The sequence below is a fragment of the Prorops nasuta genome, unplaced genomic scaffold (assembly GCF_024137725.1).
Source record: "Prorops nasuta isolate Cenicafe-Biocafe unplaced genomic scaffold, Cenicafe_Pnas_1.2 PNAS00009, whole genome shotgun sequence".
Lineage (NCBI taxonomy): Eukaryota > Metazoa > Arthropoda > Insecta > Hymenoptera > Bethylidae > Prorops > Prorops nasuta.
In genome coordinates this window covers 2,378,323-2,399,682 of record NW_027116806.1, presented here as the reverse complement: position 1 = coordinate 2,399,682, position 21,360 = coordinate 2,378,323, and the positions used below count along the sequence as shown (strand labels likewise).

Below are 21,360 nucleotides of genomic sequence, written 5' to 3'. Positions count from 1 at the left end.
GAACACGGCTAATCTCAAGACTCACGCCGACCTACCTAACGACTAGAGGCGTTGAAAGTTCAAAACGGTCGTTATTAATGACGTCAATTATGACGTTTTGAGTACAATTACGACGTCCGAAATCGTTAAGTGGAACGTTCTTTTAGGCGTTCTGAACGTTGTGGACGTTAAGTGGAACGCACCCAAAGTGAATAAATAAAGTGACGAGATTTGTAAAATATACATTAAAATAATTTTTAAAAGTAAATGAAGGACTCAACATTTTAGATAAGTATAACAATAAATTTTATAATATAAAATATAAGATATATATATTTTGTGGTACTTTGTGGTATTTTATTTCAGATTAAATTATAATAATGTATTTACTATGTCAAATGTCAATGCTGAGAATGAAGCTGTGGGAATTTTCAAAATTGAAATAAAGGAAGAGACTAAATAGAATGTTGTTATTGTGTCATCTCGCTGAGAATCAAACTGTGTCGATTGAGACTAATATTCAAATCAATGAGTCAACACATTGGGTAAATACGATACCAAATAAAGAAGTTGACATGACATTTACACTTTATCATGTAAGATATTTTATATTACTTTTTGGAATTTTGTTTCAGATAAAATTATATTAAAGTGTTTACTATGTCAATGCTGAGAATGGAGTTATGTGGATTGAATATTAAAACAAAGGGAATATACTCACCATAATGTGGTTATTGTGTCATCTCTGAGAATCAAACTGCGTTGAGATTAAAACGAATATTCAAATAATTGAGTTAACACATTGGGTAAATACAAAAATCAATAAATAAAAAGACATTATATAAGTATAATAAAGAGTTTTATAATATAGAATGTAGTATACATTGTTGTTTTTTTTCCAGATACAATTAACATATGTTTATATATTTAACAATTGCTGAGGATTAAGCTTGCTGATTTGAGATGATTATTCAGATGAAAAGCTTATAAAGTGCTACTAAAATTAAAGAGACTTCTTCACTGTTATCAATTACTTATAACTAAAAGTACATTAGTAATTGTCAAGTTTTTATTAAAAAAATCAATGTTATGTTTATTATATTATCTACTATCTTCAATTAATTATTTATGTGTAATTGGAAAGGAAAATTTATAATTAAACAACTATAAACGTATTAAACGGTGTTGCTCTAATTCCAATAAATAATGTACAGAGAGTAATTCATCAATTTACTTACTTTCTTACATCTCACAATCAAATTGTAAACAACTATTTATTATTCAATTATGTATTTCATATGAAATTGAAATTACTTACATATTTATTGATATAATAGTTAAACTACGTTACAATAAATTTCATCAAAGTGAAATTAAAAAAATCTTATGCATTGAGAATGTGGAACTATTAGATTGCTAATAGAAGCAGTATTTTAAAGATAATAGATTGCAACGTATAGTAATTAATACATACAGTTGTAAAAAGAAACAATATAATTTTATTTTTCAGTTATTATGATTATAATTAGTAGATACAAAAAATGAAAATTTTAAGGATAAATGGTTATGTATAATACAATATGGTAATATTGAATTTAAATAAATTTTTGCATATTACTTAAATTATTTTTAAGGGTACAAATTAATTGGATAAGGATGAGAGATTTTGATAGGCGCATTTGGCAAATTGGAAGTATTTCTATTATTATTGATGGAACCTAGAATGTTGGGATTTTGGAGGCTGAAATTGTGATGTGTATTATCTGTTGGGTAAGGAGGTGTTTCAACATTTTCATTATTAATAATAACTGTTTGGGGTATGTCATTTTCATTTGTATTAGGTGCTTGTGTAGCAGGATTGAGAATTCTTCTAGCAGCATTTCTTCTTAAATTTAGTAAAAGATGGGTTACGGAATCCCATAAAGCATCAATTAAACATATACTCCAACCATATACCGCGTGCAAGGTGTAGCCATGACCTAAGGTATATCTAATAAAAACTTGATCCCACGTATAATCATAAACAGGCCCATTACTGCTACCGTATAAGTTCCAAATTTTCCAAAGAAATTGAAAAGTTTAGTCCATGTTGGTTTGACCTGCTCCTCCAGAGTCGCCTTGTCCAGCAAATTATTTAGTCTCAATACATAATCATTTCTGTAATGACCAGTGGCTTCTTTCGCGATAGTATGAACTATAGCCGGTCTCTCCATTGGAAACATTACATTCTCGTGAAAACGTTGAACATCTTCCGCAGAATAGATTCCACTGGACCCTAGGTTTAACAGAGATTTGTAAGTCCAGTTAGATTTAGATTTTAATGATATCCTTGGAGGTGTGGCAGCTACAGTCCCCTCCGGATTAAACTTCATCCATGTGTTATCCAGATAGTATATTGGTGACATATAATTGCTACATTCAATCTTATTCCCTTTATTAAGTAAAGTATTCGTGATAGGAGTCATAAATAAGCTGTCGTTTCCTCTACTAACAGGTAATTCTTCGAAGCAGTCTTTAGTTATTCTGAAAACTACATTAACTGGAAGACATTTAGAAATATGAATGACTTCCCCCGATCTGAATGAAATGTAGCCAGGTTTTTCCATAAATAAATATGCAAATTCTGCTGGTTTCATAGATTGAATAGATATTTGTGTTCTTAAGAGATTTTTTCTTAATTCACATTGCTCCACCATGATATCATTGTAAAGGGAAATAACTTGGTTTCGAACGTGCCTGTGTACAAAAACGAATTTTGCATTGACGTAACTTAAAATATTTATATCGTCCGCACCCAAAACCTCCTTTCTTTTTATAAATTTATTAAACGCCTTTTCCACAACAAACCATAATGGATTTTCCGTTTTTAAGAATCTCTCTCCACAGATTTTATCTTCTCCAGTAATAATAACAGCAAATGAAACGTCATTTAAACCAACAGTTATATACTTCTTGCTTTTGGTTGTCCTACTGATTCTTCTATTATTTTTTCAGCAGGACCTTCATATAATACTTTGTAGTCGCGAAATCCGCACGACTCCTTCATCACAACGTCCCAAAACGTATTACCTCCCTCATTATCGAGACAGCTTCCGGTGGCATAGTTACATCGAACGCCAGATCGAAGTACAACTACGTTTTTCTTTAAGTTTACTTTGGTATAATAATCCATGACAGTGATTACCATTAATCCGTTAGCTACCATATTTTCCCAAGATCCGTAATGATCTGAATAGTATTCACCGTAACATTTACCACTATCATCGACCGAACCGGCAAACTTAACAAATCTCTGATTCAGTGACGGCGAATCAATGGGTGCTCCGGGGCTAGTGCCCCTCATGTGATCATTTTATCGGTGGCCCAGCCCCCCATAAAATATTGAAGTAAAGCTGAAATCAGACGATGCTTTTTCTCATGCTGCATTTTTTGATGAACTGAAATATTGTTTGCTGATTGAATATAATAATGTAAATATCCAATCAGTAGTTATCATTCTAAATTCAGCAAATAATCCAGCAATAGAAAAAGCATCGTCTGATTTCGGCTTAAGAAATTTCATAAATTTTCCGATATATAAGACAATATATACTAATTGGAATAGATTCCTTTTCATATTACACTGGATTAAATTCTGTTTTGATTAGTGTTATAGCATAAATTTCGCATTAGATTTACGCAACTATCTAAACATGTAATTTCACGGTTCGTAGATCGGCGCGCCGCGCAAGTATTAAGCTACTGGAGGAACACGATAGGAAACGTGAAATGAGAGTTACACTCACAGCCTGCAGATCGCGCTCAATGTAGCCAATCTGGATCTGAACGGACCCCCTATTGTGGACACTATTCCCATATAACCGCATGTGTTTAGGCGGTATAGTGGGGGAATCGTACAGGCACAGACCGGCTTTACTGCTCGCATAGCGCGTGAGCTAACTAAAATCCAATTATCTGTAAAATTCATCACCAGAACTACGTACTATGTCACAATCAGGTTAAATTGATTAACAATTTTACAGCAGCTGTATTTATCAATTAAGCAACTTGAACTACTAACGTTCTCCTTCAAAAATTGTGACGCTTATGCATTTCCCCGGAAAACTTATCCAGCCCTTTGATGAGCCGAACTGTAATTTATTTTAAAATTTGCCGGTACCTTTTATATTTCATCAATACACAATAATAAATGTAGAATAAAACATAGGGTAATTACTGAATTCGATAGCGTAAGAGGCAATTGGTTAGTATCTCAATAAGAACCGGTGAAATATTGGGTTCTGAGAGTCTTAATTTAAGGTAAGCGTTTTGATCAGTAATATCAACCTGTTATTCGTCTCAGCATACTTATAATCAATTTCCAATTAACAGCTTTGTCTTTTGTTATAAATATTTCTTCAATAATGGATACATTCCTGAAAAAAAGTAAACCAGAAGAAGCTGCACAATCTTCGACAATATCTCATTCAACAAATAGCTCCAGTAAAAATAGAAGCTTTCAAAACCATTGGAAGGGTACATATCAATTGATTGATTATGTTTCAGTTAAGGACAAAGCATATTGTAATTTATATAGAAAAGCAGTGGAATTAAAATTTCATCTACCCCAAACTTCAATTTGTGACCAAAGAAGCATTTCCACGTTTGTCACATATGGTTTCGATTCTTGGAAAAAAGCAATTGAACGTTTTAAATCGCATGAAAAATCGAGCGTTCACCTAACTGCTGTGAAATGCTCCAAATCTGTACAACAAGGAATCAATGTTCAAAATATGTTGTCAGAATATAAAAAGCGAGAAACGCTAGAAGCAAGAATTTGTTTGAAAAAAATATTCACTTCAGTTTTGTACTTAGGAATGCAGGGTTTAGCTTTGCGAGGTCATACTGAGGAGAAGGGAAATTTTTACAGACTTCTTACTTTACGAACAGAAGACGTACCAGAATTAAAAAAATGGCTTATTAATAATCAACAAAAATGGATATCAAAAGACATAATTAATGAAATGTTAAGCATGTTCAGTATAGAAATTCAAAATGGATTAATGAATCAAATCAAATCAAATAAGTACTATGCAATTATTGCAGATGAAACTTCTGATATCAGTGTTTTAGAACAATTATCAGTATGCTTTAGAACTGTAAGAAATACCCTTGAAGTTGACGAGATTTTTGTGGGACTTTACGAAACACCTTCTACAAATTCTGAAATGCTGCACAAAATAATAACAGATATAATTCTGCAATTATCCCTGCATATCACGAATTGTAGGGGACAATGCTACGATGGAGCAGCGAATGTAAGCGGTAATATTACCGGATTACAGAGAAGAATTTTGGAACAGGAAAATAGAGCAATTTATGTACATTGCAATGCCCATAATATAAATCTTGTTGTTCAAGATTCTTTCCAAAAAATTGCAAATTTAAGGAACTTTTTATTAACAATAAAAGATTTAATTACTTTTATAAGAGAATCTCCGAAAAGATTAGGTGAATTTAAAAATTTGAAAGTTCAGAATGAGCTCGATGACAACATAAATTTAAGAACATTTTGTCCCACAAGATGGACAGTTCGGATAGCTTCCCTTAAAAGCATAAGGTCCAATTACGAAATGCTTTTGAAATTTTTTAATAGCTATGCGAAAAGTTAGAACCTAATGGGAGCTAAAGCTCAAGGCTTTTTAGAGAAACTGCAGTCATTTAATTTCTTTTTCTTGCTCAAAATTATGATCAAAATATTTGAGTCCTTAGAAATATTAAATATCGAGATTCAAAAAGTAGACATAAATTTTGATCATGCTAAAAAAAGAATAGATGCAGTCGTGTTAAGTTTACAAGGCTTCCGGAAAAGTAATTTCGATCAATTATGGTGTCAAGCACAGACAGAAGCAGAGCAAATAGGCGTCGATGAACCAATCATTTCCAATAGGAAAAGAAAAATTCCAAAAAAATTAGACGATCGGCCAGAAACTGCTTACCATTTTCAAGAACCTATAGAATTGTATCGAAGTATTTTTAACGAAGTAATTGACAATGTTATTTCTAGCTTGTCGATGAAATTTGCTGACAAATATTGGTCTCACTTTGTATTACTGCTAAAATTTATTTTAACGAAAAATGAAAACGCTGAAAAACTTAGTTTCTTTTATCAAAATGATTTTGACTATAATCGTCTCGTTTCGCATCGCGACATGTTTCTAGATATTTTGGAAGTAAAAGGAATTCAATGCAAATCAATTTCCTCTGTGATAGAGTATTTAAGAAAAGAATCATTTCTAGCGAGTTTAGTACCCGAATACGTAAAATTGCTGAAACTTTTTCTAACAATACCAGTAACATCTTGTTGTGCGGAAAGATTTTTTTCAGCGTTGAAAAGATTAAAATCATTCCTTCGCTCTACTATGACGCACCAAAGATTAGATGACCTTATGATTCTTCATGTTCATCATGAAATAGCCGAATGCATCAACGTAGATGCCCTCTGTAACCAGTTCATCGGTAAATCTTCTGCAAGATTAAATACATTTGCTCAATTCTAAGTTTTAATTTGATAAAAATTAAGTGTTTTAAAGTTCTTTTAAATTCAATCATTTATAATATTGTTATGGTTATGTTTCTGCTGTTTATTTTATAAAGCGCAAAAGCTATTTTAATAAATGTACTAATATTAAACTATACGAAATATCAAATATATATATATATATATACTTATACAATATATATAGCTACATAATTTTTTTATATTATAATGAAAAAAAGTAACAAAGGGAAAGAAAAGCTTCTTGTTTTGCTAAAATAAAAAAAAAATTTGGTTTAAACGTGAAAGAAAGATATTGTAATGTAACTCATTACAAATTATAATCATCATATGCAATATGTAAAAGACCGTTGGATAATGTAATACAATTACTTGGTTCAAAAGATTTTAATGAATTAAATAAATCAAATTTATATTCGTCTAATTCGCTTAGTTGAAAACCTTGTAGATGATAGTCTTTTTTTATACATTGCATAAGTTTAAATATAAACGCAAAATTAGAAGCCTCTAAAGCATCTACATTATTTTTTAATATGAAATGAATACGTCCAAATGTAGGAAGGTCGCTTTCGTTCCATCTTAAAACAATTCCGCAAAAATATTTGATATTTTCAATAGTTACAGATTTAACATATATGTAATCATTACAATTAATGTTTGAAATACTTGTGTGTGAAGGTGTAAGTGGAGGCTCGTTTGAATCTTCATATGTTAATAGCTTTTGAAACATGCCAGATGAAAGAAATAGTTTACACATATAGTTGATATTTTGTAGCAATACTCTTAGATAAATTCTTTTTATTATAAGAAGTTTGCGCTACTTTTTTTAACATACGATGTTTTGCTTCGAATCTCATTGTCCAGAAATTAATTAAAGGCCCAACAATTTTCATTAATTGCGCATAATGTATCATATTATGGTGCTTTGGTTTTAAAGTATCTTTGCTGAGCTCTAAATACAAAGTATGATGTTCATTTACTAATTGTTTAAGTGAATCAATATCATTTTGAGTAATAGCTGTTTTTAACACAATGCATAGTACTTTTCTTAGTGTTAAATACAGTTCCCATATATCTAAGTTCTTTTCATCAATGTAATTACCTAATATAAAAGAAGCATTTAAAACTAGACATTTCATTTCCGAGGCAGCCATTTTAATATGTTTGCTTTTTAAGTTACTATATGAAATGGGTGGAGGCTTATTGCTTTTAAACGAGTAATTGAAATATTTAATACTAAAATTCAATGTTTCTAAACTTATTATTTTTCTAACTATAACCATTTCATGTAGTATAAACCCTAAATCATAGCAACAAACACCTTCTAAAAGGTCATGCAAAATATCTACACAAAAGTTCTCTGCAACATGAAAATCAAGAATATCGTTGAAATCACACCTTCTTCTAATCCCTGTAGTATCAGTATCAGTCTTTAATAAATCGTTATCATAAGTGCATTTATCTCGAAATAAAGAATGATCTACTTCAACCATTTTTTGAAGAATATTCTTTGGTGCTTTACAAAACCGGAATACTAGATTTGCATTACAACTTTTATTAAAACCAAGCATAGAATTTAATCCCAAGTTATCTCCGGTTATTAAGGCTAATTTGAAGTAAATTTTAACCGTTTTAGAACATACAGTTATAGTAATGCCTTCAGTTAATAGGTTATTTAATTGGTTTATAATATGCCTGTAAACATTATTACCGTAAGCAATGTCACTGGAATGTGCTATTTGAAAAAGAACAATACTATCTAACCGAGATCGAAATCGAGGTGGTAAGAATGGAAGAGATATGTATGTTCCTGTCATTTTGTAAACTCCGGCATGGGAGCCTAACGAGTTTCCACATTCGAAGTCATCCTCGTATAAAAATAATGGTAATGTTATGCAGTTGGTATTGGTAAATTTGTTTTTCCAAAACTCAGTTTGAATAATATTACTAATTTTTTCTTCAGATTTTAATATATCTATATATTCTATTATTTCTTCAAAAATATTTGGCATTTCAAGTATTTTAATTAAAACTTTTGATAATGGTAATACGGAACCCGTGCATTTAAAATAACTAAGAGTATTTGACTGATGCTCTTCTTTGTATGCGAACGTAACTGTATCAAAATTAATCAAATGACCAAGGTTAGATAATTCTTTAAAACATTTATATTGAGTGTTAATTTTTTTGAATCCCGTTGAGCATTCGTTGAACTTAGCCAATATTTTGGTTGCAAATTCTTCAGTCGTATTTGTAAGAACTAATTGCTTGAAGGAATTAAAGTAATTACTATTAAATATATTTTCGAACATAGAAATAATTTGATGAGCATGTTTTCTGCTCAATTCTAAGTCCCCGTACAAATTTACTGCAACTTTTAACGCAATTTCATCGAAGCACTCTGATTTGGTTTGTATTACATTGTTAATACACGCATTGCGATATGAATTCCTGCTATTGTGGGGAAGGCACAAATTTAACAAGAAATCATTGCAAAGGCACACAGACTTTACTTATAAAGAGCGCCAGGCTCATGACCCTTATGTATGAGCCAGTCTGAGGCTTGCCGGCTTGAGACTTTTCAAGGACGTGGCATGCTGTGAAATTAAAGTGGATTCTCTAGGAAAATTACCAGTACACATTAATAAAAATCAAAATAAGGATTATATTCTATAACTGCTCTGTCTATCAATTCACAAGTATAAAGTTAAGATAATTATACAGTTGTACATAGGATTTCTCCCCAAATCTACTGTTAACTCCTAAAGACAAGAGCAATGTAGTTATAATTATTTACAAGAAAATCTCTATATATAAATAAGAAATAAAAGAGTGAATATTAGATAACAATGAGGAGCTGGATCAATCGTATGACTCTCAGTCCAGGCATGAACAATTCCAACTGGACAAAATACCCTTTTCAAGTGTATCCAACGCTAGCCCTCCAAGAACCTAATTACTTGCTGCATTATCCCTGTAGGAAATATAAGGCACAAGCAAAAAGGTAACACCAGGTCAAGTAAGGCGTAGCAAGGTCCATCAGTAGTGGTAGCTAGGGGGTTCCTGTGACACGGTGGTGAGGGGAGTGCGGGTGTGCGGGGGGAAGTGTCTTGGGTTCCTGTGACATGGTGGTCAGGGGGGTGCGGGTGTGCGGGGGGAAGTGTCTTCTTGAGAGCTGGAGTATATTGGGTGATGAGGGGGTGCGGGTGTGCGGGTGTGCGGGGGGAAGTGTCTTCTTAAGAGCTAGGGTTTATTGGGTGATGAGGAGGGTGCGGGTATGCGGAGGAAATGCTTTGGCTATGGGGAGTGAGAGAGAGAGAGAGAGAGAGATCCCTCTCACCCTCTCTTTCTCTCTTAGAGTCTCTCACCCCTCTCCCATCAGCCTAGGGCCCGGATGGTTAATTATCCTACGGGTCCACTAGTTCTCTAAGGCTTACCCCCTCTCCCATGTCACTAGGGTCCGGATGGTTAGTTATCCTACGTGTCCACTAGTTCCCTAAGGGTTACCCCTCTCCCATCACCCTAGGGCCCGGATGGTTAGTTATCCTGACAGTTACCCAGAGAACTTTTTTTGTATTTTAGTTGGTGGAGGAAAAAGTTTCTTTTTTCTCCACTAGGTGGCGATCACGAAAATTACTGGGGCAGCTACACCGCTAGGGGTCCTAAGCATCTTACGGACTGCCATTTTTGTTTTCTTAGTCCTGCCCTCGGAGGGTTTTTTCTCCCTCCACATACTTATCCTAGACCCTCCCACTATTTTCCTACTATGGACCCGCCATTTAACTTGATTTCACATTTAACCATTTTTCTTCCCTCTCAACCTACCTTTACACCATTGAAGGGTCTTTTTCCCTCCACATACCCATTCTATTCCCTCCTACTATTTTCCTCCTTGGGTCCTTCTTTTAATTTCACATTATACCTTTCTTGAACCTTGGATACAGATTCCTTTTTTCTTATACAAGCTGTCGATAAATATAAAGTGAAAAAATATGCAGTATCAAATGGTTATTAATTTAGCGTATAGACAGAATTCTCAAGTAATTCCTATAATTACAAGAATAATAGGTGAAATCATGTAAAATTTATTTCCTTTTTTGTTTTTTCTGTTTTTTTTTTGTTTTTTACAGATTAAATTAAGGGAAATAGGAGTAGGGGAAATGAAAGAGTCTTTTAAATAAAATTTATCATATAATTAAAAACGAACATGAAACTTATATAAAAACTAATACAAATGAAACTTATATAAAAACTAATACAAATGAAACTTATATAAAAAACTAATACAAATTAAACTAATATTTAGCCCATTCAGCTAATAACAGACTCTGAAACATACAAAAAATTTATTAATATCAAGTAAATTGCGAACTTAATTTTTATTATTTACCTTCTATTTGTTTTCGCACCCACTTTGCGAAAACATCCACCTCCTGGTAGACACAGTGGATTGGTTTTCCTGATCTGCCACTGAATTTTAATTTATGCAGTTCGCATGGGAGGTTGAAAGTTGTAAAATGTTGCCTTAAGTTGTCATACTTGGGGCACTTGTAATATTCTAAATTAATGCATTCAATGCCCATTAAATTTAGAATATCACGTTCTATAGTGCCCCCTTTGTATGCAACTACTGGATACATATAGTCTCGTTGCACAATTCTTATGAAGTCATATATTTCACTTTATATATACTTTTCAAAATCCATATTTCCATATTCTATGCCATGTACATTTCTATACACATAGTTAGCACTTTTTTGATCTTTAATACTTAAATCATGAAATGTGTTATTCACTTTAAACGAGGCGTAATATGTGTAATCAGTTTTTACATCTTTTATGGCTACTTCTTTATATACTATTTTCTTGTTCACCATAAATCCATCAATATCTATTATATGGGTGATACTGTTTAAACTGAACATTTTCTAACTTGAGCGAAAAAATAAAGTAGTATTCAATATTCTAAAGCTAGAACTGAACTGAAAACTACCCTACACGCTCCTCAAGATCTTTTAAATGCTGTAAGGGATGTGAAAAATTTGGTCTGTGGTGGGAGGTGACTAACCAGACACTTTTAGAAACACCATTGGTCCAAAGAGAGAATAGTTAAGGATAGTGGGAGAATTGAAATACTTGGTTTGAAGAGATGGGGAAAACTTTAGAGAAACAAAAAAAGAATATATTTAAAATAACGGCAAAGTGTAATAAATTTAGTATTAAAAACGCTAACATGATGATCCCAACGTTCGTCGATTTTCAAGGATTCCATTTAATGGATAAGACATTTATAGTTAAAGAATTTGCAGTTTTACAAGAACTAAAAGTGCATCATATTTTATTTTCACCCCCCTTTCCACATACTTGGTTAAGTGAAGAGGAGAGAAAGAAAACAGAGTAAGTATATTTTATAAAAAAACAACGAATTATTATTTTCAATGAATAAGGAATTTCTTTTTCAGTTCAATCTTTTTCAATCATCATGGCTTAAATTGGATGGATGGTTTTTCACCATATTATAAATATAAAGATATTATAAAAAAATATGTATATGAGGATACGGTTTTTGTAAAAGGGGTGGAAAAGTTAAATTGGTTAAAGAGTATTTGTGATCTAGAAATTAGTAATGTAGATGAATATGTGTGGGGAAATTATAATTTAGAAGATGGTTTATATAATTCACAACTTCCTATTTGCATGAATCATGAAGGTATATGCGCACTGAGAAATGTATATTATATGAAATAAATGTATGAATCAAAAATCTAGAATATATGTATATTTTAAACTTGAATGCATTCTTTTTACTTCAACGCGAAACCTGATCCGTAAAGTATTTATGTTACTGAAGTGTCTCGGAGACTGATTATTTGAAGGGCTCTCCATCTAAGATTTTTCATTAGTTTCACGCTTATCATTTAAACGGAAAGAACTACGATGTCGCTTCTAAATAGAGTTTTAAATAGCCAGGATGAATATCGTGAGTGGGTACGTGATTGTCGCGATTACATTAAAAAATTGAGAGTTGCTAGCCGCAATGCACGTATAGGGGCAAGGCAGAAAATATTTACGGAAATTGCTCAGATACAGTGCCGATTAATCAGAGCAGCAAGAGAAAAAAGTTATTCTTCAAATCACGCTCTTAACGGGATCCCTCAAGCCCTCTGTAGCCAACATTATGGAACGAAAAACGAGGGAGAATTGTCCAGCGCTATTTTTCAACCGATTTCAATGTTTTTGGGCTTGTTGGAATCGTTAGGACTCGCCGTTCGTCATAAATAAAGCCGTATTTTCTAAAAAACGTAAAAAAATAAAATTGTTTAAAAATTCGCATTAATAATATTTAAACGCAAAACAAATCGAAAAATCGGGCTTCTTTATGACGAGATGCCAGACCTAACGATTCCAACAAGCCCAAAAACATTGAAATCGGTTGAGAAATAGAGCCGTACCATTGTCCCGCGTTTCTGAGGTGGACGAAAACCAAAAATTTTTAGGAAGGCAGCTAGGCTTCCGCCCCTCTCGCCGCTCACGCTAACGTGTTTCCCCACTCCAGCATCGAAACTTACTGCGAAACTTTCCTCATATTTACGCTATTCCCCTATCTGTAGCTATACACATATAAATACCGCTAAAATAATTTTGAGAACATTTCATTTCGCCGATATAATGAAATTGCTAAAAATGCAAATATCATTTTGAAATAAATTTGTAGAATAGGAGATTTCGTAATGCTTGAAATATAGGGCATACGGCGAAACGCGGGACAATGGTACAGTCGTATTTTTCAACAGAATATGATGAGACTAGTAATAATTAAAGCCATTCTTCATGTAGATTGTCCTAAAGAGCTCGCATTTTCGATAAAGCTTATAGTTTTTCAGCTATGAACGTTTGAAGTTGCACGGCGCACAAATACATATTTCTTCTCTCGCGTAGATCAGCTGTTGCGCACGTCCATCTTCAATCGTTCATAACTGGAAAACTATAAGCTTTATCGAAAAAGCGAGCTCTTTAAGACAATCTCCATGAAGAACGGCTTTAGTTATGACTAGTCTCATCAAATTCTATTGAGAAATACGCCTGTACCATTGTCCCGCGTTTTGCCGTAATTTCAGGTCTTCAAGTGTCACTGACTCGTTCATTCTGCTATTTATTTCGGAACAAATAAAAGTACGATTGCACATTGAGAAATTACATTAGAAGCTCTCGATAATGTACATGCTGCTATGAGTATTTCTTAATCTTATGAAGCTTGTCGTAGAAGGTGCAATGCAATAAATTTAGAAGGGCAATTTCGCGATTGAAAATAAGACCCACGTACATACATGCTAAACGCTATGTGTGTTTGTTTACAGTACACTCCACGAGTCACTAACACAGTTACACCCGTATGCATGTAGGCCTACTATGCTGGTTTACATACGCTGGACAAGGCAACAAGCTGCAGAGGGGAAAGGGGAAGCCAACTTTATTTACTCCGAGTACGCATCTTGTTACAGTTTGCATTATAATGACCAAAAGAAGCGTTGCAAAATTATGAAAATATCATAAAAGCGTCTCCCCTTTTCACGCTCTATTCAATGATGCTACCCAAGTTGTTGGTGCATTTTTACTTTGCTCGGAATAAATAGCATAATGAACGAGTCAGTGACGCTTGAAGACCTGAAATTCCGGCAAAACGCGGGACAATGGTACAGGCGCATTTCTCAATAGAATTTAATGAGACTAGTCATAACTAAAGCCGTTCTTCATGTAGATTGTCCCAAAGAGCTCGCATTTTCGATAAATCCTATATTTTTTCAGTTATGAACGATTGAAGATGGACGTGCGCAACAGCTGATCTACGCGAGAGAAGAAATATGTATTTGTGTGTCGTGCAACTTCAAACGTTCATAGCTGAAAAACTATAAGCTATATCGAAAATGCGAGCTCTTTAGGACAATCTACATGAAGAATGGCTTTAATTATTACTAGTCTCATCAAATTCTGTTGAAAAATACGACTGTACCATTGTCCCGCGTTTCGCCGTATGCCCTATATTTCAAGCATAACGAAATCTCCTTTTCTACAATTTTATTTCAAAATGATAATTGCATTTTTAGCAATTTCATTATATCGGCGAAATGAAATGTTCTCAACATTATTTTAGCGGTATTTATATGTGTATAGCTACAGATAGGGGAATAGCGTAAATATGAGGAAAGCTTCGCAGTAAGTTTCGATGCTGGAGTGGGGGAACACGTTAGCGTGAGCCGCAAGAGGGGTGGAAGCCTTTTTTTTTTTTTTTTTTTTTTTTTTTGGATTGACACGGTTGGGAAAACTCATGTTCACCTGCGCAAACGATGGTCCTTATAACGAGGTATCCTTTGCTCAGGTAGTGTGGGACTTGCTACCGACCTAAGGAATGCATGTGGAGAATTAAAGCCATATCCCCGGAATAGCTTAACCACCCTAACTTTGAAGCAGCCTAACTCCTTAGCACCCTAACCTCGGGGCAGCCTAACTCCTTAGCACCCTTTTTTTTTTTTTTGGATTGACATGGTTGGGAAAACTCATGTTCACCTGCGCAAACGATGGTCCTTATAACGAGGTATCCTTTGCTCAGGTAGTGTGGGACTTGCTACCGACCTAAGGAATGCATATGGGGAATTGAGGCCATATCCCCCTAACCCCGAAAATAGTTTTAACCCCCCAGCACCCTAACCTTGAAGCTACCTAACTCCTTGGCACCCTAACCAAGGGGTGGCCCAGCACCCCAACCTAGGAGCGGCCTAACCCCTTGGCACCCTAGCCAAGGGGTGGCCCAGCACCCTAACCTAGGAGCGGCCTAACCCCTTGGCACCCTAACAGAGAGAGAGAATTTAAGACCGCGAACCTTAATTCCACCTGCGCATTCGATAGGATTTACGGTTATTCCGCACCTACCCACCAAAACCCATCCATGAGTCAACACTGGGCCGGATTTACAGTTAGTATTACTTCAGCTACCAGTGGACTGTGGGACGACATTTAAGTCGCTTTTGGATCGGTTTTACCCGATCCGAAGAGAGGAGGGTAGAGAAATAGTCCTGTAACAATGTTAATGGAGGTGGTGGGTTATGAGGTGAATAGGACTCTCGATCAAAGTGCCAGTGTCGCGAATGTTGTACAATTTGAGTTCCCCCACGAGTTACACTGGTCACTCAAATCGAGAGAAAGTTGGGGGGTAGAGCACAAATGCGTTGGAGCCCTCACTCTTCCAAGTGAGCGAATCAATCATGGAGAGAGCAAGCGCTCGTTCATTCGTTCCGTTCGTACCCAGACAGGCCAATCCGACGAGTAAGGGCAATAAACGGAGGTCGAGTATAGCAAATGTACTCCCCAGGATAGAAAACAAAAATATTGATTATGAAAAACAAAAATAAATAAGATACAGGGGAGGGGGAAACAGATGCGTTAGGGCACCCACTCCTCCACGTGAGCGAATCAAAACATGAAGAGAGTAGGCGCTCAGTTCGTTCGACACCATTCACACTCAGACAGGCCAGTCCGGCGGGTAAGAGCGATGAGTGGAGGTCAAGTATAGCAACCGTATTCCCCGGATGAAGGACAAAAAACAAAATTTATAAAGAATATAATGATGAGATAAATAAAAATAATAAGGTAATAAGATTTTATAAGATAGAAGGTTGGGGGGGGGGGAGGAAGGGCACAGATACGTTAGAGCACCTACCCCCCCATGTGAGCGAGTCAGGCATGGGGAGAGTAAGTGCGCAGTTCATTCAAACACCACTCGTACTCAAACAGGCCAGTCCGACGAGTAGGAGCAACAAATGGAGATCGAGTATAGTAAAGGCACCCTCCAGGATATATAGAAGTTGTGGAAAAGAGGAGGAGGTCCTGCACTCTGGTGCTAATTGAGTGTAGGGAAGGGGAGAGAGGGAAAACAACTATTATTATTTATATATTTTTTTTTTTTTTTTTGTCCTTTTGACAGTTCATTTCGCTCCCAGTTTAGCACTTTAGAGCAGATGTGCAAATAGATAAAATATCCTAAATGCTTCACGCCCCTCACTTCCCTCTCATAGAGGGGGAGGGGGGAGAAACAAGGATGGTAGGGGGGGGGGTGATCTCCCACCCCCCATCCATCATTATTATTATTTATTATTATTTCAACCACGTAACCCACACCCAGGTCCACACTTAGATAGGCCAGTCCACTCCCGTAGGTAGAAACCGCTGAGTCGAAGGTATAGAGAGAGAGAGAGAGAGAGAACTGTAATTGTGTGGTAGTGAGTGTTCCGAAGGAGAAGAAGATGGGGGTTTTTTTTTTTTTTGAGTTTTTGAGATTGTAAGTTGTTTGGAGTAATTAGAGTTTTTGAGTTTAGGAGGGCAAAGGTGGCACACGTGCATTGTGAGCAGCCACCCTAAGAGAGAAGAGAGACTGCTCGATTCATCCCACACTCCAATCCGCACCCAGGCTGACCGGACCTCTCCTGTTGACAGGATTCGTATGGTCCAGGCAGCGAGGGGACCGAGAGGAGAGCGGAGTATAGCAAGTGAGCTCCCCGGAATGTGATAAGTGGAGTAAGAGAGGAGGGAGGTGATTCTAGGATTTTGGGGAGAGGGGTGGTACAAATGCTTTTGAAGCAGCCACCCTCCCAAGAGAGAGAGAGACTGTTCAATTCGTTCCGCTCTCCAAACCGCGCCCATACAAGCCAGACCTCTCCTGTTGACAGGATACGTATAGTCTGGCCAGCAGGGACACAGGGTGGAGGCAGAGTATAGCAAGTGGACCTCCCAGGAGAAGGTGATTCTTCACCTTAGTGAAGCTTTGGGGGTGGGTGTGACACAGATGCTTTAGAGACAGACACCCCCAGATTATAGGGAGTGACTGCTCAGTACATTCCGCACCCCAAACCGCACCCAGACTGACCGGACCTCTCCTGTTGACAGGATACGTATGGTCCAGGCAGCGAGGGGACCGAGAGGAGAGCGGAGTATAGCAAGTGGGTTCCCCGGAATGTGATAAGTGGAGTAAGAGAGGAGGGAGGTGATTCTAGGATTTTGGGGAGAGGGGTGGTACAAATGCTTTTGAAGCAGCCACCCTCCCAAAAGAGAGAGAGGGACTGTTCAATTCGTTCCGCTCTCCAAACCGCGCCCATACAAGCCAGACCTCTCCTGTTGACAGGATACGTATAGTCTGGCCAGCAGGGACACAGGGTGGAGGCAGAGTATAGCAAGTGGGCCTCCCAGGAGAAGGTGATTCTTCACCTTAGTGAAGCTTTGGGGGTGGGGGTGACACAGATGCATTAGAGACAGACACCCCCAGATTATAGGGAGTGACTGCTCAGTTCATTCCGCACCCCAAACCGCACCCCGACTGACCGGACCTCTCCTGTAGACAGGATTCGTATGGTCCAGGCAGCGAGGGGGACCGAGAGGAGAGCGGAGTATAGCAAGTGAGCTCCCCGGAATGTAATAAGTGGAGTAAGAGGGGAGGGAGGTAGGTGATTCTAGGATTTTGGGGAGAGGGGTGGTACAAATGCTTTTGAAGCAGCCACCCTCCCAAAAGAGAGAGAGACTGCTCCATTCGTTCCGCACTCCAAACCGCATCCAGGCAAGCCAGACCTCTCCTGTTGACAGGATACGTATAGTCTGACCAGCAGGGACACAGGGTGGAGGCAGAGTATAGCAAGTGGGCCTCCCAGGAGAAGGTGATTCTTCACCTTAGTGAAGCTTTGGGGGTGGGGGTGACACAGATGCATTAGAGACAGACACCCCCCGATTATAGAGAGTGACTGCTCAGTTCATTCCACACTCCAAACCGCACCCAAACTGACCGGACCTCTCCTGTTGACAGGATTCGTATGGTCCAGGCAGCGGGGGGACCGAGAGGAGAGCGGAGTATAGCAAGTGAGCTCCCTGAAGTGGAGTAAGAGAGGAGGGAGGTGGTTCTAGACTTTAGTAGGAGAGGGGGAGGGCAGTGTTTGTTCGCGTTAGAGGAGCTTGGGGGTAAGGAGGTGGGGGGGGGGGGGGGGTGATCCGACTGCAATTATTCAGCAAATTACTGATAATTATCAGAGAAGCGGAGGTGGCCCGGCCATCGAGAGAGGGGAGGGTCAAGTGGTTGAGTGTACGCGCTAGGTGGAAAAGGGGAGAGATGATCCCTCCCAGCTAAGAAGTCTGGGAGCGAAATGAATTATTACTATTATTATCATTATTATTGTTTAAAATTTATTTCGGGGGGAGAGTGCAGGGCGATTCCCCTATTTTTTGATGGAGTAGGTGAAAGGGGGGATGAGTGTGGGTGATATTAGTCTAGCTACTGGCCATTTCAAAATGGTCTTTTGAGCGAACTAGTGGGATGAGATGAGCTGGTTTAGCGATGGTTGTGTGTGAGGGGAAGCGCAAAGATTACTGCTAAGCGTACTACTACCGACCCCATCAGGATCCCAGGCCCATACAGGGTCCGACCTTCACCCCTTGAGCCTCCGCCCGGAACCCGCAGGCCAGTAGCAGCGAGACCACGGGCCATCTCATATTGACCCAGCCGAAATTGAAGCAACAGCCAAGACTCCAAGGATGCGAAGGATCTCGCGGCCGTAAGGAAGTCGGCCGCAACCGTCAGACTCTATAGTCTCGCCCCACCCTTCGCGTGAAAAAAAAAAAAAAAAAAAAAAAAAAACAAAACTGATAGTGGGAGGTCCCACCGAGTGTTCCCCAAGGCCTCGTGCCGGCAGTGAAACAAACCAGGGAGGGAGAAGCGGGGGGGGGGTAGTTATTGATCACCCAGGTCCCGAAGAGATCCCACCCACGGAGGGCCAGACAGGGTCCGAACCCCAGCAAGCGAGAGCCCAGCGAGAGGAGGGCAACCAATCCCCGCGCCCCCCGAAGAGCCCCAAGATCCGGAGGATATATGGACATCACTCCAGACCATGCGGGGCCAATCGGCGCGCGCGGAGATCAAGAAGGGAATGATGCCGCTGTGTATTAGAAAAGAGGAAGAGAGGGGAGGGATGGGCCCGTCCAGCGCACTCCGGAAGCGAATCCTTCCCAGGATCTCCAATGCCAGTCCAGTGATGATGGGGTAGCCAAGGTCTGAAAGAATCCAAGAAGATAGGGGGGGGCACCCAGACCCCGACAGGGACCGCCGCCGAGGAGGGCCGCCCAAGGGTCAGTGAAGACACCAAGGATCAAGGCTCCCCCCCAAAGCAGCCCGAATCGCGCCAGGGAGACCCTCTCAGCCCACCCTTCCCGAGGAGTCCCGCAGTCCAATGGATAGGCAATTAATCACTCTGGTCCAGGGGAAGCTCATCAGCAGGGAGAGCACTATCCCATCAAATCAGATTCCCAGTCCAGCCCCGCCCATCACCCGGAGGAACACAAGAGCCCCAGGATGGGGTCCCAGGCCACCAGGCCCGAGGGAGGAGTGCCCAAAGCAGGGGCGATGCAGGGATCAATAAAGACAGCCAAGCCGCCCGCCCCCACCAAATCACACCCCCCCCCCCCCAGCCGGCGCGGAACCAAGATCCAGGCCCTCCCAAGGGATCCATCAAGTCAATGGACAAATGTAGTCTCATCAGGCTTTCGCAAGGAACCCTTGGCGGGCCCAGCAATCCTAAACCCTCCAAGAGCGCGAGAGAGGGAGCCATGTACCCTCAGATATGGATTTTAGAGAGAGTTAGGAGAAGGATTACAGCGTTTATTGCATCGGGGTCCCCCGCAGGGGCCCACCCCGGCCAGGACACGAACCAAGCAGATGGCCACGGGGAAGGAGTACCCATCCGTGACGGGGAGATCGCGTATCTGAGCCCGTACCCAATCATACCCTCCATTCTATGATTTCAGAAGAAAATCACAAATCCATTTTCGTTCGTTACGACCAACATCCCCGCCCACGAGAAGTTCACAGGAGTCAAGGCTCGGCGCATTCAAATTCAGCCAGGGGTCAGAAGGTCAGTCCTCAGATGATCAGTCGCATGCCAATGGCCGACGGGGGGACAAGGAGGGCCGGCGATCAAGTCAGACCCGAGAGGACGGACCAGGGGACCAAGAGGATCAGCTGGGAGACTTCTGCCGGTCTTGACGCGCCCAGGAAGGGCAAGGGTCAGAGAGCAACTCAACACCAAAGCCCCGAGAGCACGAACCAGGACGGAAAGAAGAGACCCATAGAGCGTTAGGTGCTTCCCCGAAAAGAGCCGAAATCGCCGAACACATGCCGATTAGGGCCAGTCGCAGCAACAGAGGCCAGTCGGGCAGCAAGAACAGCTCTGTGGATGATAATGCTAAAGCAAGCAAAGAAGCGATCCTCAGTGAATTGAGGGGTTTAAGTGAATTTAGGAGAATTGTCCATGAATGGATAGAGTTATTGATTTGATTTGAATTTAACATACCTTTGAGCGTGCCGCCGTAGAGCTGGACATTCGCCTCGCGAGTCGCCATGGTGTTTCAGCATTAGGAAAGTATAGTAAGAAGTTTTGTAGGATGTTTTTATAGGATGTGTTTTGATCCCTCATATTATAGGCCAAAAGATTATAGAGAGTGTAGATATAATGGTATTTATTTGTGTTGTTGGAGAGAGATATATTAACAATTATGAACTTACAGTAACAATTTATAAAACATTTATACAATGTAAATAACGATGATATATTTAGAAGTACTAAGGTCGAGACATGTTTATTCTGATTCTTTTAGCAAGAGAGGCAGGGAGAGGATTTGGGGCAAGGTTTGAGGACTGAATCCGTCTTTTGAACCTAGTGGTACCAGGGGTAAGATTACGATCGTCATATAGCCTGTCCTTGCCTCTAATGACTAGCGTCAAGAATTTAATTACAGTTTGCCAGTTATCTGTCGTG

The 21,360-nt window shown here is 38.7% G+C and overlaps 2 protein-coding genes across 2 annotated transcripts; one reads left to right on the top strand and one right to left on the bottom strand.

Annotated features, from left to right (window-relative positions):
• Positions 1–4,382: 4,382 nt before the first annotated feature.
• Positions 4,383–6,518, top strand: LOC136776156 (zinc finger MYM-type protein 1-like). Its single transcript, XM_066731532.1, has 2 exons — positions 4,383–5,625; positions 5,731–6,518. The coding sequence occupies exons 1-2, from the start codon at positions 4,383–4,385 to the stop codon at positions 6,516–6,518; spliced, it is 2,031 nt and encodes a 676-aa protein (XP_066587629.1).
• A 748-nt stretch (positions 6,519–7,266) lies between these two features.
• LOC136776155 (uncharacterized) lies at positions 7,267–21,018 on the bottom strand. The gene is made up of 3 exons (XM_066731531.1): positions 20,896–21,018; positions 9,031–9,136; positions 7,267–8,918 (listed from the first exon to the last, which is right to left on the bottom strand). The coding sequence occupies exons 1-3, from the start codon at positions 21,016–21,018 to the stop codon at positions 7,267–7,269; spliced, it is 1,881 nt and encodes a 626-aa protein (XP_066587628.1).
• Between the last annotated feature and the right edge of the window lie 342 nt (positions 21,019–21,360).

Bases quoted from the DNA above. Each gene is read 5' to 3' on its own strand.
- LOC136776156 (XM_066731532.1), top strand. From the start codon at position 4,383: ATGGATACATTCCTGAAAAAAAGTAAACCAGAAGAAGCTGCACAATCT. The intron at 5,626-5,730 runs GTTAGAACCTAA...TTGAGTCCTTAG, and splicing joins TTTTAATAGCTATGCGAAAA to AAATATTAAATATCGAGATT.
- LOC136776155 (XM_066731531.1), bottom strand. From the start codon at position 21,018: ATGAGGGATCAAAACACATCCTATAAAAACATCCTACAAAACTTCTTA. The intron at 9,137-20,895 runs GTATGTTAAATT...TAATTTTCCTAG, and splicing joins CTACGGCGGCACGCTCAAAG to AGAATCCACTTTAATTTCAC. The intron at 8,919-9,030 runs GTAAAGTCTGTG...AAACCAAATCAG, and splicing joins GAGCCTGGCGCTCTTTATAA to AGTGCTTCGATGAAATTGCG.